At 36.8% G+C, this 19,155-nt stretch overlaps 1 protein-coding gene across 1 annotated transcript; it reads right to left on the bottom strand.

The window, feature by feature from the left end:
• Positions 1–232: 232 nt before the first annotated feature.
• LOC149162807 (protein NRT1/ PTR FAMILY 5.2-like) lies at positions 233–18,862 on the bottom strand. The gene is made up of 6 exons (XM_089435801.1): positions 18,730–18,862; positions 18,262–18,479; positions 7,861–8,423; positions 6,293–6,844; position 6,055; positions 233–655 (listed from the first exon to the last, which is right to left on the bottom strand). Exons 1-6 carry the CDS (start codon positions 18,833–18,835, stop codon positions 254–256), a joined length of 1,842 nt encoding a protein of 613 aa, XP_089291927.1. The 5' UTR covers positions 18,836–18,862; the 3' UTR covers positions 233–253.
• Positions 18,863–19,155: the final 293 nt, after the last annotated feature.

Below are 19,155 nucleotides of genomic sequence, written 5' to 3' on the forward strand. Positions count from 1 at the left end.
CAATTCATTAACTCCAATTTCATATCTTCATAGGAAATAAAATAAAGACTAGCCAGACAGGGCATTTCAATCACATTGACATTTGAAAAACTTGCATGTTCAATAGCATGTAATTTACAAATATTAATGATCGCCATGAAACCGGCATAATATTATTGTTCAATAGAAATAGAAATAGAAATAGAAATATATATATATATATATATATATATATATATATATATATATTCCTGCATCATCCAGCCAGTGGCTTTTATACTTCCCTCGATGGATCAACGTTGTTTATTACCTTCCTCATCTCCATTTCCTCTGCGCCACCTTTGATATCCACAGGCAGCTCATGACCTTCCGTTGTTACTGTACCTGGATACACAATACGGCTGTCGTTGCTAAATGCCTCGTTGATTTCTCTCTTGTAAACGTACAGCCGAGAGACAACTAGGAAGAACATAAAATTTACAAAGCTAAGAATAGCCATGAATGCATAATAGTAATAAATACGAGATGCATTCAGATTGTTCAAGACCCAGCTGGTGTGGTCCTTTCTTCCACTGATCTTAGCTGTAGCTTTCAGAAAAAGAGTAGTTAAAAAACCCCCCATCCCTAATGTACTACAATATAATGCAGTTCCTATGCTCTGCATGCTCTCGGGCACCTGATTGTTGGGTATTTTTAAATGGAGAAATACCAAAACCAAATAAAATAACCACTACAGAGACAATGCTCTGTTTACTCTGTCCAAGATCATTTGCAGAGAACCTCTTTTAAAAAAAAATTAACTCAGAACACAGTCCATTACACAGAAAAAAAAACCTTCTATTGATTTAAAACAAAAATACTGATACATGCTTCATCCTCTGCGCAGAGAGGGATTCACTGGAGAAACTCTGTCTCTCTCTCACTTCTGGTCTTCCACTGCTGTGGGTATTTACAAAACAGCTTCAAGCTGTTCCTGTGTTTTCTTTATGGTCAACAATACATAACAGTTTGCCTCTGTTATGTTTCCAGCACTGCTGTGCTTTCTTCTGTGCATTCATTTGCCTGGCGTTCAATCTACACTTCCATGAACTACTTCATTTTTGCACGCAGGCACACCAAAAAAATAACTACAGCACGCCCTGTTCTACATTAAAAAAATATCACACGCGGCCACCACCGTGAGTAGACACATTACATAAAACTGCTGCACGTATATGTTTCTTTTACAACCTATATGAAACATATATAAAAAAACATATAAAAATGGCCCATACTATATTAAATGGCCCACACCATACATATATTAAAAATATATAAAACGTATGTGCCCATAACCACATTAAACGGGCCGCCACCTAATTCCACGTAAAACCATTAAAAACATGACTTTTCACCTACGGCAGTCAACCAAAGAAAACGACAAAGAAAATTGATTTGACGCGGGCGGGGGTCGGCTGACGTCACTTCGGTGCCACGTGTCGCCACCCCATTCGTCACGCCCGCTCATTAAACTTCGCGCAGCTTCTCGGAGATCTGAGCCTGCAGACCCGATCCAACGCAATTCGCACACCACTCTTCCGCAACCAGCACGACTTTTACCGTCCGGGGAAAGTGGTTTTTCGGTGCTCGTACATGGGACGCGTGGCGGCAAGTGAATGTGTTCGGAGCCCCTCCGGCGGATACAGCCTTTTGCCAAAGGTGGTGCGAACAAGAGGGTGGTTTCGTTCTGGCGGTTTCGGGTGCAGCGTGCTGGCTGAGTTGGCTGCCCACGTCCGCCTGCCGCTGTGCAGTTGGAATTAATATTCCAACACTCCCCTTTAATTTCAACTGCTGGGCATTCAATCTTACCCAAACATCATCCTCACATAGAGGGATTCACCAACTGCTTCTGATGCAGTTCACAAACAAACAAAGTTGTCTTCCTCTTAATAGAGGGATTCACCTGAAACTGTGCTTAAGAGCACCTTCCTCATGACAGAGGGATTCACCATGTAACTGTGCTTAAGAGCACCTTCCTCATGACAGAGGGATTCACCTGTTATAAAAAACATCTTCCTCTTGACAGAGGGATTTACCAAACAATGCTAAAAAGCATCTTCCTCTCAACAGAGGGTTTCACCAAATGACTGCTGCAAATGCAGTTCCAAAACAAACAATCATTGCACTGCTGTGTGTGCAAGTTCATTACAATGTTCTTTTATGCTGCTGCATATTCTCTGCTACACTGTTGTGCCATCTTCTTTGCTGCATATACCCCACACTGTTGTGTCTGCTCCACGCTACTGCGTCTACACCTGCACTGCTCTTACATTTCTTTACAAACTCTGCATTGTTGTGCGTCAATAAAAAAATCACATGTGCGTTGCTATGCCTTTCCTTTCTCACATTCACACTGTTGTGTGAGAATTCTTTACTTGTGCACTAATGCGTGCTTCCCTTCTTCACCATGGGAAAGCTTTTCTTCGCGCTGCTGCGTGCTCCCCTTCATTAATTACAATCATACTTCTGTTGTGTCTTACTTGCATTTCAGATGCAAACAACACACTCACTGCACTTACATTTACTGCTGTGAAAAAAAAATTCTTTTACCTGTGCTGCTGTCCATAACTTCTTGTTGCTGCATTTTTCACATTTGCATTGCTGTGTAAAAACACATTTCTTCAACAAAGCTTCATGCTGCTGCATTTTCTTATTTGCCTTGCTGTATACTTCTTCTTCTTCACGATGGGAAAACTTTTCTTCAAGCTGCTGCTGTCCATACACTTGCTGTTGTGTTGCTGCTGCAATTTGCACTACTGTGTGCACATACACTTGGCACTTCATTCTCCACGAGAAAAAATTAACACGGGCTGCTGCCATTTCTTATGCACCCTTGCTTCACACGATCTTCAGCTTCATTCATTTTACACAATGCACTACTGTGCAATTCCTTTCGATTTTCTGCTGCCACACACATTCTCATTCATCCCATGTGCATTAAAAATCTGCTGTCCCTGTGAGTATATTTTCTCACTTTACATAGAAGGAAAACTACATTCCATTACTATGCATTTCAATGCGTGTGCACCATAACAAAAAAAATTCCAAACTGCTGTTTTGTATTTTGTCTTCCCACTGCTGTGAGGGTCTCCATGCTTTGCATTTTTTTTTTCTCTTATCCCGCTGCTGCTCTTTACATTTCAGCGCTGCCATCTTTTCTTCTTTATGCATTTTTGTGCATATTGCATAAACACAAAGCAAAAACATTGCTCATTTCATCACTACTGCATATTACCTTTCAGAGGGATTAACAAAGATTTCATTTGCAACTGCTGTGCTGCAATACATCCTCCATCAACAAATGACTGTTAATACAGTTCAGCAAACAAAAGTTACAAGCTCCCCTTTAATGTATGCTTGTCTTCTTTTGGCAGACTCTTCTCAAAACAAATTTAGATCCACTGGGGAGTTCAAGGGGTTTTCAGGTTGCCTTTCCTTCCTTCTCCATACTTGTGTAACTTTCTTCTTTTGCATGGGTCTAGCTTGCATAGCAGCCCATCTTAAGTTACAATCTCGTGCCATATGCCCAATGTTATGACACTTGAAACATTCAACTTTATTCATGAATAAGAATTCATGATTTCTTCTTGTGAAATTATTTCTTGGAGATTGTCGGGGACCACAACATCTATCTCCATGAAATGCTCTACAGTCTTTTGCCATATGACCAAAGTTTGAGCAAGCATAACAATAACCATAAAATGAACTTTGATACCTGGGAGATGGAGGTTTTCTTGATATACTTCTAAAACTTTGCTGCCTTGAGATCCTTTGATGATCACCATTGCCTCTTGCCTCTTTGACATCAGCTACATTTCTTCTTGGAGCTGATTTTCTACTTGGAGCCGGATCTCTTCTATTGCTGCCTTCATTTTTCTCCTTGCCTTTGCTGGAACTAGGAGCATCACCATCTCTTTCTGGCTTCTTCACATCTCCCTTGCTTAAAGCATCCTCATCCTTGTTTGAGGGTTCACCTACATACCCTAGTCCTGATTTATCAAATGGAGATCTGTGATAGCTGAGCATGTCATCCAAAGCTTGAGAGCTCTTCATGATCTTGTTCATCCCTTCAACCTTCTTCCTGAGGAGGACAATCTCTTCTTCTAACTTTTCACATTCATTACTTTTCTTTGCTAGTTGTCCCTCAGTTTCTTCTTTGCTACGAGTAGCTTCAGCTGCTACTACTTTGAAGGAGATAATATCAGTCTTCATTTTGGAGATTTCTTCATCTTTTGCTTGACTGCTCTTCATTTTCTTTTCAGCTCCTTGTACCTGCTTCCTGGCTTCTTGTAGTTCGGACTTAAGGGAGGAGACCTCTACCTTATACTGTCCAATCTCTTTCACAAGTTTGTTCACCCTCATGTGCCTTTGTTCAAGTTGACTTGACAAGGCATCTGCCTGCTTCCTTGCTTCATTCAGCTGATTTGTCATGGATATGACTTCTTCATAATGTTTCCTCTTGCTTTCTTCAAGTTCCTTCTTAAGCTTGGCAAGCTCTTCATCCCTTTCTTTTACTTGAAGCTTGATGAGGTCAAGCTTTTCATTCTCAGCTTCTATGATGGGTTCTTCTTGACTCATTGTCATGGTCAGTGTTCCCTTTGCATGAAGGTCATGCAGTCTGTCCCATATATCCTTTGCTGATGTATATTTTCCTAGATTCTTCTTTACAGAATCAGGGAGTCCATTCAAGATAGTCTTTGTTGCTTGTGCATCATACTCCATGGATTCTTTATCCATCTTGCTGTCATCAATCACGGATTCCCAGACTTCAATCCCTTCAAACATTAGGAAAGCCCTCATCTTTATTTCCCATACATCAAAGTTTCCATCAAACTTTGGGGCCTCAAATACAATGCTTTCAAATAGATTCCCTTCTAGTTTAGTAGAGGAGGGAGACACATTTTTAACAGCCCTGGAGGCTTTCTTCTTTGACCTTGCCATTCTTATCTAGGCTTTAAATACTTGACTGTGTTTTCTTTTAAATCACTGACTGTTCTTTTAACAGTAACACAAAGGAAAGCTTTGAAAAATACCTTAACTCTTTTCGCTGAGTCTTCACACTGCTGGAGAAGTTTGACTGCTGCAACCACACCTTCCTTCAGCTTCTTTGAGTCTTCAAAGAGCCTGGACTAGCTCTGATACCACTGTTGGGTATTTTTAAATGGAGAAATACCAAAACCAAATAAAATAACCACTACAGAGACAATGCTCTGTTTACTCTGTCCAAGATCATTTGCAGAGAACCTCTTTTAAAAAAAAATTAACTCAGAACACAGTCCATTACACAGAAAAAAAAACCTTCTATTGATTTAAAACAAAAATACTGATACATGCTTCATCCTCTGCGCAGAGAGGGATTCACTGGAGAAACTCTGTCTCTCTCTCACTTCTGGTCTTCCACTGCTGTGGGTATTTACAAAACAGCTTCAAGCTGTTCCTGTGTTTTCTTTATGGTCAACAATACATAACAGTTTGCCTCTGTTATGTTTCCAGCACTGCTGTGCTTTCTTCTGTGCATACATTTGCCTGGCGTTCAATCTACACTTCCATGAACTACTTCATTTTTGCACGCAGGCACACAAAAAAATAACTACAGCACGCCCTGTTCTACATTAAAAAAATATCACACGCAGCCACCACCGTGAGTAGTCACATTACATAAAACTACTGCACGTATATGTTTCTTTTACAACCTATATGAAACATATATAAAAAAACATATAAAAATGGCCCATACTATATTAAATGGCCCACACCATACATATATTAAAAATATATAAAACGTATGTGCCCATAACCACATTAAACGGGCCGCCACCTAATTCCACGTAAAACCATTAAAAACATGACTTTTCACCTACGGCAGTCAACCAAAGAAAACGACAAAGAAAATTGATTTGACGTGGGCGGGGGTCGGCTGACGTCACTTCGGTGCCACGTGTCGCCATCCCATTCGTCACGCCCGCTCATTAAACTTCGCGCAGCTTCTCGGAGATCTGAGCCTGCAGACCCGATCCAACGCAATTCGCACACCACTCTTCCGCAAACCACACGACTTTTACCGTCCGGGGAAAGTGGTTTTTCGGTGCTCGTACATGGGATGCGTGGCGGCAAGTGAATGTGTTCGGAGCCCCTCCGGCGGATACAGCCTTTTGCCAAAGGTGGTGCGAACAAGAGGGTGGTTTCGTTCTGGCGGTTTCGGGTGCAGCGTGCTGGCTGAGTTGGCTGCCCACGTCCGCCTGCCGTTGTGCAGTTGGAATTAATATTCCAACACTGATCATAGAAGAATTCTAACTTTGCTGTCTCATGAAAGGCTTCTGCCATGCCTCCCAACATAAACTGCGGAAGCAAAATGAAAACAGTGAGGGGGGATACCGCTTTGGCTTTGCCTTCAAAGCCATGTGCTTTCACAACATTGATCCGTTTCACATCGGTTATGGAGGCCACTGCCATGCATACCATGTGGACGAAGAGACCAACGCCCATCCTTTGCATGATCGTGATGCCTCGGGGGTTTCCCGTGAATCTTCTTAAAATCCTTAGCAACACTTTGTCGTAGACTATAATGGATACCAACATTGACAATGCGAAAAATGATGTAAGCGAGCCTGCAGGGATTTGAAAGTGAGAACCCATATGTCTGTTTAACGTCGTTCCCTGCTTTACGAATAGTGTGCTTACATGTGAAATCAAGGTGCTTGGTACCAACAAAAACACCCACACTGGAAGCAATCTGAGCATAAGCTTGGTTTCTTCTACCTGGGTTACAGGACACAGCTTCCATCGACTGGTTGAGCCATCTTTAGTTGCTGCTTTGTCTAAGAATCTGGAAGGTAGAAAAAGGAAATTCAGAATAAATAATAGTGCAGTGAAGTTAGGGAAAAATTAATTTGTATAAACCTGGATAGAAAAATAAGTCATTTCTTTTGAGTGAATAGATAAACTTAGGAAGGAGAGAAATTACGTTGAGTAGCACAATTATATATATATATATATATATATATATATATATATATATATATATATATATATATATATTACAAAATTGATATATTCTTTTATTTTATATATATATATGTAAATTTTTTGGAAAAAATAGATAGACATTAATGATATAGATTTGATATTAATATTTATATTAATAAATATATAGTAATAATAATAATATTACAAAAATAATTATTATAATAAAAATATTATCATTATGAATTATTGTAATTATTATTATTTTTTTAAAATCAATTTTTTTTTTTTAATAATTTATTTAAGTTAAATTTAAGTATTTATAATATAAAACGTGGTTTATCATAGTTGATTTTCATATGGTAACAAGTCACAATATGATATTGGATCATGATTGACCACAATTGATAATGGTTGACCATGGTTAATTTTCATATTGAGATCGATAATGTTAGGTTGGACCATGCTCAACCATAATTATAAACCCAAAAAAATTATATTAAAACTAAAAATTAATATTATAAACCCTATAAATAATATTATACACTAGATACATAAATACTAAAACTAAATACATTTCATGAAAACAAAAATTAATTATGTTATAATAATAATAACAACATACTAAACTAATTATGTTGTTATTATAATAATAATCATTTAGAGAAAACAACATATGAGAAATGATACTAACACTTAACATAAAAGATGGCTTTAAAACCATAAAGATGGTTCTGACTGTAATATTATTGAAGTTTCAAAAAACCAAAGGAGACCCAAAAATAAATTAAAGATGATTGATTTCAATAATTTCAACCAGGGTTTGTCTACTAAAAAATAATCAGACTGAAAATTAAATTTAGTCCTTGTTGAACTCACCTCAAAACTGGAGTATGAGAAATGGGGAATCTGCCTTTAGCAACATACTCTTTGGGGTCAACCTCATAAAGTTTGGTAGGATCTGATGGTACATTAACTTTCCATTTACGAACTGCTGCAACAATTACCTGAGCCATCCGATTGAATGGATTTCCATTCTGTACTTTGTGTCTGCAAAATGGAGTACCAATTAAGAATAGTACGAGAGATATAATCAATCCCACCGTGGGAATCGCATAACCTACGGTGAATCCCACGCGATCCTGGATGTATATCAGAAAACTATCTGCAAACAACATTCCCAAAAACGCACTAAATATCCACCAATTGAAGAAGGAGGATTTCTGAAGCTTCTCTTTGGGATCAAATTCATCGAACTGATCTGCACCTATGGTGGAGATGTTGGGCTTTGTACCGCCAGTGCCCACAGCAAGAACGTACAAAGCAAAGTAGAAAATCCCAACCTGGAGGCTGGAAGCTTTCTTACATAAGTTGGAGCTCGGTTGGCATTCTTGTGGTTTCAGAGATGGCAACGCAACCGCCAATGTTAAAATCACCATCCCCTATCAAATACAACAACAGGTAACTACGTAAATGAACTTAGACGCTACTTGTTTTGCTTGAATATTTTTGAATCCATCACACTGAAGAATTTACTTTTCGAGCCAGGCTCATCATCAAGATTAAAAGATGAAAAATTCCTCGCTATCTACTTATATGGTTATTTCTCGTCTTTCAAAAGTTGATTCTAAAATTTTAGTGTAATAGATTTATAAATATTTGATCAAAATAATTTACAGTACATAAATTATTGTTATTGGAGTTGTTTCCAGTATAATTTTTGGATATTTTCAGGGCAAAAAATTGACATGAAATGTTGATTTGTGTTATTTAAACTGGTTTTTTGATTATATATATGGATTCAGTGTTAAGCTCCATTAATTTTGCACAATTGCTGCCTACAATTATGGAATTGCAGTCTTTCCTTAACTTATGGAAACCAACTGCAGTAGTTTCCTTAAGTTAAGAAAATCAACTGCAATTACTAAATTTTTAATTGGGAGCTACTAAAGTGGTCCATCACTTTGATTCGAGTTCTCTACCTTGATTTGTGGGACATCTAACACATAGCTATTAGAAGCTTGATGGAAGCTTAGCTATATGTTCATCTGTTTGGTCCCCAAGCTCATATCTCAATCCCCTTCAGTTTTTACACCATCTAGCTGAGATAGCAGAGCTTGGAAGTGCCTTCAGAATTTTGTATGTTTTTCTTTTGCTTGGATTGAAGCTGGAGTGCTGAAGAAGAAGCAAGTGGACTGTGGCCTGCATCAAAACATCACCAATGGCTGGAGGTAATTCGTATCCCTGGGCATTAAGTTTCAACGATTCTTTTCAGTTCTTTCCGCATATAGAATCGCTGTTGAAACTGTAGAATTTCTAACATTTGGTATCAGAGCCCTTTTATCTCTGCCTTGCTGTGTGTTGGCCAAGAAACTATGTCATGCATGCGTTATTGTTTTCATTTCCATTTGTTTGACTGGCATGCCCTCCACTCCAACTTATCCAAGTCTTTGCGGGATTTAAGTTAATGAGTTTTGTCAGCCGTGTCGATAGTTGAATTTTGCACGAACATATGTTTATCCGAGGTCTATGGTTTTGTAAAGACTGTAATCGAGCTTCTCCATTTTTTTAAGCTCAAAGTTTGGCATTGAAGTATACAGAGTAAGCTTAATGTGATTCGCATGATAGTTGAGTTTTTGGTTTTTATCTGGAGTTTCCGCTGGGCCATGGAGTTCGAATCTTCGAAAATATCGAAGTTAAGGGGATCTGTGGTTTTATTATGTAGAAGAACTAAAGGCTCAGCATTGCATGATACCAATGTCTAAAAGCAAGGATATGTATATAGCATTGTCTCTTTGGTAACATCAATCTCTGTTTTGATGCCTATGGTGATGGTATAACGAGAGAAACCCGGTGGTCAGTATAGTTCTGAGCAATAAAACTACCATTACGGTTAGAAGTTGTAGCTAGGATTGTTTTCAGTAATAATGTTGGAGTTTAGGCTCGCATGAAATTTAAGGGCTCTTCTGAAATTTAAAGACCCATTTATCTTCAAGGTCAGGTCAAAACTGCGCTGTAGTCGTATCCGTAGCCGAAGTCAAAACTGCGTACGAAGGGAAACCCACCATAAACAGTAGTCGTGAATCAATCAATGGGCAAGTTTGAAAATGAAAATTTTGAGTTCTTTAAAAGGCATTCTTAAATATTGATGCATGCAAGGCAATTATGTGGAAATTTCTATCATCTCCACCCTAATTTCTACGCTGAAAGTCTATGCTCTGGAAAAACAAGAGAGCGGCAGAGTTTCTTCATTTTAATTTAATTTCTTCAACATTTATCCGGCACTTATCTTTCAGAATCTACCTTTATGTTGAGAAAAACGAAAGAATGTAGATGTTCGTTCTTTACACCATATTTTCTTTTAAAACCGGGGTTTGAGAGTGCTGGTTTTGCGTCATTCCAACATTTCTCTGCTAAAACCTGCGTCTATGTTGAGAACAGAGGAAATCGTTTGCATTAGTTTAAATTCTTGAAAAATGAGCAAATAGGTCTATCTCATCATGTTCGGTTATCATTTTATGTTATTTGATAATTTTGGCTGGAGGTAACAAACCATATAATATGGTTATATCATATACCATAACAAACTTTAACATACATATAAACCATTATGGTATATAATCAAAGGGTAATACCATGTGTTATAAAACAAAATCCAACGTTAAACAAATACGTGGCATGGTATATATTTTGATTATGTTTTGGTTATATATATTTTTTATTTATATAGTTAATTTGGATAACTATATAAAATCAGCAATGCAAAATAAATTTTATAATTTTTATTACATATTTATTGTAAAATTTATTTTTTGCTTGCATCATAGATGATTTTATAAATGTATATTTAAAGTAAATGGCAAGGTCAATATATGACCTGATTCATTCAAGAACATACACATGACATGAAGGCTTTCACCAAAGTCTCGGGTATGAACATGAAATGTTTTGTGAAGTCTATTCCTTTTGATATGAGTCATGTTTCCCTATCCTTGAATACCTCCTTTTGTTTTATGCGTGTTTGCAAATTAAAGGAAATAGTTTATGCATTTCAATATTTCAATATTCGAAATGGTTTAGTCTTTTGTTTTGAATATTTCAAATTTGCAGTTTTTGCAAATTATTTAAAGAAATAATTTATAACTTTTTAGAGCCCATTTTGTAATTAATTTAAGAATTAGTCTTAAATAAATTATGGGACAGTTAGACTAAGGAATGTAAATTTAATTTTAATTTTATTTATCTTGTGAGCAAAATAGCTTGTTTGCTGGTCAATTTTTGTTGTTTTATAAACTTAAGGACGGAGCCTGAAGTCAAGCCAGCTAGCCTTCGAACTGCATTTGCTATGCAAGTGCAAAGTAGATCAACGCTGCTTCAGTCAATCTCCGGGTTTAGTTTATAAATTGAACAATCAATTTGTAGTCATTTTCGGTAATGCTGACTGCTTTAACCTTAATTTTGATTTTGCTGGAAAATTATTACAGTTATATGGAGTTTATTAAAATGTCATTTTGACTTACTCCTTTCAGTAAACATTATTTTTCTCTCTGGTTAAGTTTTGTTTATGCAACAAAATAATGTCTAGTGATCCATATGATTTTAATTAATTAGAGAATAGCCACAACATCTTTAATTAAATAAAATTATATAATTTGATTGGTTAGATCACATAAAGATTATTTAGACATTAAATTGTAATTAATTACACTGAATATAATAAATTTTATCCCACAGGAATCTTTATTATGTTTATGTAATTAATTAGGATAAAATTTCATAACCTACCCACAGGAGTTATGAATTAATAAGTTTTATCATAAAGTTTTATTGAATCTGTTTTGAATTGAAAATTTAGCCCACAGGCAATTTTTATGTCATTTGATTCAGTTCTTTTTAGCATGATTTACATTGGTAAAACATGAAATTTTATTAAGCCTCAATTTTAACATAAGCATGTGATTCTTTATTTTGATGCAGTAGTACAACCTACAAATTTCTCTGAAATTCATTGTGACATTCCTGAACTTAAGGGAGATAACTATAAAATTTGGAAGGAGAGGATTCTCCTTCATTTAGGGTGGATGGACATAGATTATGCTATCAGGAAAGATGAAGCATCAACACTCACTAATACCAGCACTGCAGCGGACATCACGCTTTATGAACGATGGGAGCGATCCAATCGTCTAAGCATGATGTTCATTAAGACTAAAATTTCAGCTGGTATTCGAGGTTCCGTTGATCAGCATGATAAGGTCCGAGACTTGTTGAAGGCCATTGATGAATAATTCGTCTCTTCAGACAAGGCACTAGCAAGCACCCTAATCATGAAGTTCTCATCCCTAAGGCTCACCAGTGTGAAAGGTGTGCGCGAACACATCATGCAGATGAGGGACACTGTGGCTCAATTGAAGAAACTCGAGGTTGAAATATCGGAGTCCTTCCTAGTGCACTACATCCTCAACACCCTTCCGCACCAATATGGACCTTTCAAAATCTCATACAACACACATAAGGATAAATGGTCAATTAATGAACTCATGACCATGTGTGTTCAAGAGGAAGAGAGACTGGTGATGGAACTAGGAAAGAGTGCAATGTTGGCAACGCGTGGAAAGGGCAAATCTCAAGCCAATCTGAAAGGGAAAGGTAAAGTACCTCCCCAAGCCGATATCAAGAAGGTTTCCAAGTGTTTTTTCTGTAAGAAGAAGGGACACATGAAGAAGGAATGCGCCAAATTTCAGAAATGGCTCGCAGACAAAGGTAATTTAATCTCGTTTGTTTGTTATGAATCTAATATGGTTAACGTTAATATTAACACATGGTGGATTGATTCTGGATCAACAATTCACATTTCGAATTCCTTGCAGGGTTTGCAAAACCTAAGGAAGCCAGTGGGAAGTGAGCAAATCATCTTATCAGGAAACAAGATGGGCTCGCATGTGGAAGCTATAGGAACATGTTATTTAATTTTAAGTAGTGGTTTTGTTTTGGAGTTAGAAAAGACCTTTTATGTTCCAAGTTTTTCTAGAAACTTGATTTCAGTTTCAAGGCTTGTACCTTTTGGATATTCCTTAAACTTTTCAGAGAAATCTTTCAGTCTATTCTATAAATCTGATTATGTTGGGAATGGTATTTTGTCTAATGGTCTTTACTGCATTAATTTACAAAACAATGTCACATATGATTCAATGCATGTTCACACTAGCACTAAAAGATGTGTTATTAATGAAGATTCCTCTAAATTATGGCACCGGAGACTAGGTCATATCTCCATAGAAAGAATTAAAAGGTTGGTAAATGAAGGAATACTTACTCTAGATTTTACTGATTTTGAGACTTGTGTGGACTGCATAAAGGGAAAGCAGACCAACAAGTCAAAGAAAGGTGCCAATAGGAGTTCAGACATATTAGAAATCATACATACTGATATATGTAGTCCAGACATGGACTCACATGGTCAGAGATACTTCATCTCCTTTATAGATGATTACTCACGATATATGTATCTCTACATGCTTCATAAAAAGAGCGAAGCATTAGATGCCTTTAAGATCTTTAAGGCTGAAGTAGAGAAACAATGCGGCAAGCAAATTAAGATCGTGAGATCAGATAGAGGTGGAGAATATTATGGTAGATACACAGAAGATGGACAAGCACCTGGGCCATTTGCTAAGTTTCTTCAAGAGCATGGGATTGTTGCCCAATACACCATGCCTGGTTCACCCGACCAGAATGGTGTAGCAGAAAGAAGAAATCGAACATTATTGGACATGGTGCGGAGTATGCTTAGCAGCTCCAATCTTCCTAAATCCTTGTGGACTGAAGCACTTAAGACGTCAGTGTATATATTAAACCGAGTTCCAAGCAAGGCGGTTCCTAAAACGCCATTTGAATTATGGAAAGGTTGGAAACCGAGTTTGCGACATATGCGCGTTTGGGGATGCCCGTCTGAAGTGAGAATTTATAATCCACAAGAGAAGAAGCTGGACCCAAGGACCATTAGTGGGTATTTCATTGGATATGCTGAAAGGTCTAAAGGTTACAGATTTTATTGTCCATCTCACAGCACTAGGATTGTGGAATCAAGGAATGCAAAGTTTCTTGAAAATGACTTGATCAGTGGGAGCGATCGAACCAGAAACATAGTTTCTGAGAAGGATCATTCAGAATCTCAACCTTCCACTTCAAGTGATAGATTGGTTGTTGTTCATAGCACCCCTCAAGTACAAACTGGTGTTGAACAACCAATTGTTGAAGTTCCACAAGCTGCTGACGATATTCCAGTAGATCAAGGAGTTCAAGAGTTACAAGGAACTTTTGAACAACAAGTTGAACCACATACTTCTCAGGAAGATGATGGTACAACATTAAGAAGATCTACTAGACCTAAGAGATCAGCAATTCCTAATGATTATGTTGTGTATCTACAAGAATCTGACTACAACATTGGAGCCGAAAATGATCCTGAGTCATTTTCACAAGCCATGAGTTGCAAAGAATCAGAACTATGGTACAATGCCATGAAGGAAGAGATGAATTCCATGAAGAGTAACAAAGTCTGGGATCTTGTTGAGTTGCCTAATGATGCAAAAGCCATTGGATGTAAATGGGTCTTTAAGACAAAGAAAGACTCATTGGGCAACATTGAGAGATACAAGGCAAGACTTGTTGCTAAGGGATTCACTCAGAAAGAAGGAATCGACTACACGGAGACCTTTTCTCCTGTATCTAAGAAAGATTCCTTGCGCGTTATTATGGCATTAGTAGCCCATTTTGACTTGGAGTTGCATCAAATGGATGTGAAAACGACTTTTCTTAATGGAGATCTAGAGGAGGAGGTTTACATGAAACAACCTGAAGGATTCCCCTCTAGTGATGGTGAGCAATTGGTTTGCAAGCTCAAAAAGTCATTATATGGTTTAAAACAAGCATCCCGCCAATGGTATTTGAAATTCCATAATGTAATTTCTTCTTTTGGTTTTGTAGAAAACATTATGGATCAATGTATATACCTGAAAGTTAGTGGGAGTAAAATTTGTTTTCTTGTTTTATATGTGGATGACCTTTTGCTAGCAACCAATGATAAGGGTTTGCTACATGAGGTGAAACAATTCCTCTCTAAAAATTTTGATATGAAGGATATGGGTGAGGCATCTTATGTCATTGGCATTAAGATCCATAGAGACAGATTTCGAGGCATCTTGGATCTGTCACAGGAAACCTATATTAATAAAATTTTAGAGAGATTTCGGATGAAGGATTGTTCACCAAGTGTAGCTCCCATTGTGAAGGGTGATAGGTTCAATTTGAACCAATGTCTGAAGAACGACCTTGAAAGGGAACAAATGAAGAACATTCCATATGCTTCTGCTGTCGGAAGCTTAATGTATGCTCAAGTCTGCACAAGACCTGACATTGCATTTGTTGTGGGAATGTTGGGACGATATCAGAGTGATCCAAGTTTAGACCACTGGAGAGCTGCAAAGAAAGTTATGAGGTACCTTCAAGGAACCAAAGACTACATGTTTATGTATAGACGGACGGACAACTTGGAAGTAATTGGCTACTCAGATTCTGACTTTGCTGGATGTGTTGATTCACGCAAATCAACATCAGGATACATTTTTATGATGGCCGGTGGAGTTGTATCGTGGAGGAGTGCCAAGCAGACCTTGATTGCCACTTCCACTATGGAAGCCGAGTTCGTCTCCTGTTTTGAGGCTACTTTACATGGTGTATGGCTTAGGAATTTCATTTCTGGGCTTAGAATTATGGATTCTATATCTAAGCCATTGAGAATATATTGTGATAATTCAGCTGCTGTTTTTATGGCTAAAAACAATAAAAGTGGGAGTCGAAATAAACACATCGACATTAAGTATTTAGTTATAAGGGAACGTGTTAAAGAAAAGAAAGTGGTCATTGAGCACGTCAGCACTGAGTTAATGATCACTAATCCTTTGACTAAGGGCATGCCACCGTTTAAATTCAAGGATCATGTATTGAATATGGGACTTGGTTCCATTATGTAGTTTCTCATTGTATGGACAATGTTATGTTAATGAAATTCTTAATTATTGTGATGTTTTTTCTCATATTTATGTGCACTTTAAGTTGATTTGAGAAAATTCATTTAAGAAGGACCAAGAATAAACATAAGGTTTATTCATTAAGATATTGTTGCCACATAAATTTTAATAAGAATAAATGCATAGTAATACATGGAAGATAATACTCGTCATTAGAGGACTTATCGCCATGATTCATGTATCTATTACTTAATACAGATTATCAATGGTTTTTAAGTCGAGACATTAAGTTTGGAAGTATGGACCAAGTGGGAGAATGTTAAGCTCCATTAATTTTGCACAATTCCTGCCTACAATTATGGAATTGCAGTCTTTCCTTAACTTATGGAAACCAACTGCAGTAGTTTCCTTAAGTTAAGAAAATCAATTGCAATTACTAAATTTTTAATTGGGAGCTACTAAAGTGGTCCATCACTTTGATTCGAGTTCTCTGCCTTGATTTGTGGGACATCTAACACATAGCTATTAGAAGCTTGATGGAAGCTTAGCTATATGTTCATCTGTTTGGTCCCCAAGCTCATATCTCAATCCCCTTCAGTTTTTACACCATCTAGCTGAGATAGCAGAGCTTGGAAGTGCCTTAAGAATTTTGTATGTTTTTCTTTTGCTTGGATTGAAGCTGGAGTGCTGAAGAAGAAGCAAGTGGACTGTGGCCTGCATCAAAACATCACCAATGGCTGGAGGTAATTCGTATCCCTGGGCATTAAGTTTCAACGATTCTTTTCAGTTCTTTCCGCATATAGAATCGTTGTTGAAACTGTAGAATTTCTAACATTCAGCACCCTAAAAAACTTTTAAGGCACTTGGATTATGCAGGGGTTATCCATCAAGCTTGTGATTTCAATAAATTCTTGTCAAATTTTACAGAAATTAAACAAATAAAACCCAGCTGAAAAAACTTCCAAAAAACCTCACTAAAAACAATTGACTTATTATTAACTCAATTAGAAAACTGTTAAAAATTACTGAATAAAAAAATTACAAATAAATAAAACTATCTTTTAAATAAATAAATTTTCCATAAAATTTAAGTAAAAATATAAAACTTATCTGCTTATAAATATTTTACCATATATTTCATAAAACAGTGTTTTCTATATATCATTAAACAGTAAAAAAAAATATTAATTTTAATGTAAAAATAAAATCGCATTTTGTGGATTTCAAATTCTCTGTGTCCTCAATCTTTATGAAATATGTATATTCTCCTCACCTTCAACCCATTTTGACAATCCAATTTGACTTCGTTTGCACTCTACAGTTTCTGAACCACCTCCAACTACCTCTACCCCTATACTATCTGAAATATGCATACTATCTTCCTCACCTTCACTCATCATCCCATTTTGACTCTCAAATGTACACCTTTTCTCCCCCACCCACTTGTTAGGTAAGCAACCAACGTCCATTACCCATGGAATTTTGAAACAACAAAATGTCAGTCATTGAATGTTCAAGCATAAGCTAAAATGGAAAATTTTAAGAGCTTAATATTAGTAACTGAGTTAATTTTCTATGCTTTTTAAAAAATCCTTAATTTCTATTTTTTCTAAAAATTATTGGTCCATAATTTATACTATGGAATTGTTTTACTATAAAAATGGCCTAAATTATATATAGAGATTACATAAAATTATTAAAATTTCTAAACAGTAAAATATTTTTTCATCCTTAAAATTTCTCCCACTAAAATACTCTTTGTAAAACAAACTTATATATTTCAAATATCATGACCAAAAAAAAGGAATGTGTTTAGTTACTCAGAACTGGAGAGGAATGTGTTTAGTTACTCAGAACTATGGATGGAAGAAGAAGGACAGGAGGCAGACCAGTGTATAAATAAATGAAAACAATGTGAATGTCCAATAGCGTCCCCAGTGAGTGTCTGCGATATATGCGCGGATTCCTGTCATCCAAATTGTACCAGACCATAACTAGGCTAATTTTCCATGCTTTACAAAAAACTCTTTAATTTCTATTTTTCCTAAAAATTATTGACCCATAATTTATACTATAGGATTGTTTTACAGTAAAAATGGCCTAAATTATATATAGAAATTGCATAAAATTATTAAAATTTTTAAACAGTAAAATAATTTTTCATCCTTAAAATTTATCTAAAATAAGAAAAGGGAATGTGTTTAGTTAATCAGAACTATGGATGCAAGAAGAAAGACAAGATGCAGACCAGTATATAAATAATTGAAAACACTGTGAATGTCCAATAGCGTCCCCAGTGAGTGTCTGCAATATATGCGCCGATAACAGGGGTAATCCAAACTGTACCAGACCAGTTAGAGACATTCGATGACGAGCTCACAGTTCCTTCATGCAGCTTAGTTGTTAGGTAAATCACCAAATTGGAGGCAATTCCATAATAAGCCATCCTTTCAAAGACCTCATAGACTGTCATGTTTAAACAGTGTTAATCCGTCAATATTTACAAATTAAGCCGCCAACAAGAAATTAAACACCAATTTCTGATTCCCAACCAGAAATGTGACTCGTCACAAATTGTGAACAAGAAATCAATCACAGAAGACTCATAGCATATTAAATTTGTATTCAATAAGAAGAAAAACTTATTGGCAATTATTTATTGATGAGCAGAAAGCATGTAAGTGAAACAGACCACTGCATTGCATATAAATCTTACCAACGATGAAGGAACAAGCCTTCCATCTTCCAGTTTTGGACCTGAGAACGGGCCTGCCTTTGAGATCGACAGAGCCATCCATGGCAATTAATCCTTCAGACTCCATGATAGAGCTCTCTTGGAGTTCTTATCCAGCCACTGCTATATGCAGCTTGCACTAATCAGCCTACGAGCTTTGATGAGTGATGGTCACCACAAACTTCATAGTGTTGGCTCCTGCTTATAAAGTTTCTCTCTTTCAATCTAGTGCTTACAGACCTTCCGATATAGCTTGCAATAACATCAATAATTGTTGAAACTCGGCCATGGTTGAAACTTCCTCCAATTATGCTTTCAAGTGATCAGATCAGATTCCTAGATTGCTTTGTTTTGACCCAAAAATTGTGGCCGACTTGTTGCCACGGTACGGATATTGTCCAGCCTGAT

Source organism: Pinus tabuliformis, chromosome 5_2 (genome assembly GCF_031772625.1).
Source record: "Pinus tabuliformis cultivar Carrire ecotype Pingquan chromosome 5_2, CPIR1, whole genome shotgun sequence".
Lineage (NCBI taxonomy): Eukaryota > Viridiplantae > Streptophyta > Pinopsida > Pinales > Pinaceae > Pinus > Pinus tabuliformis.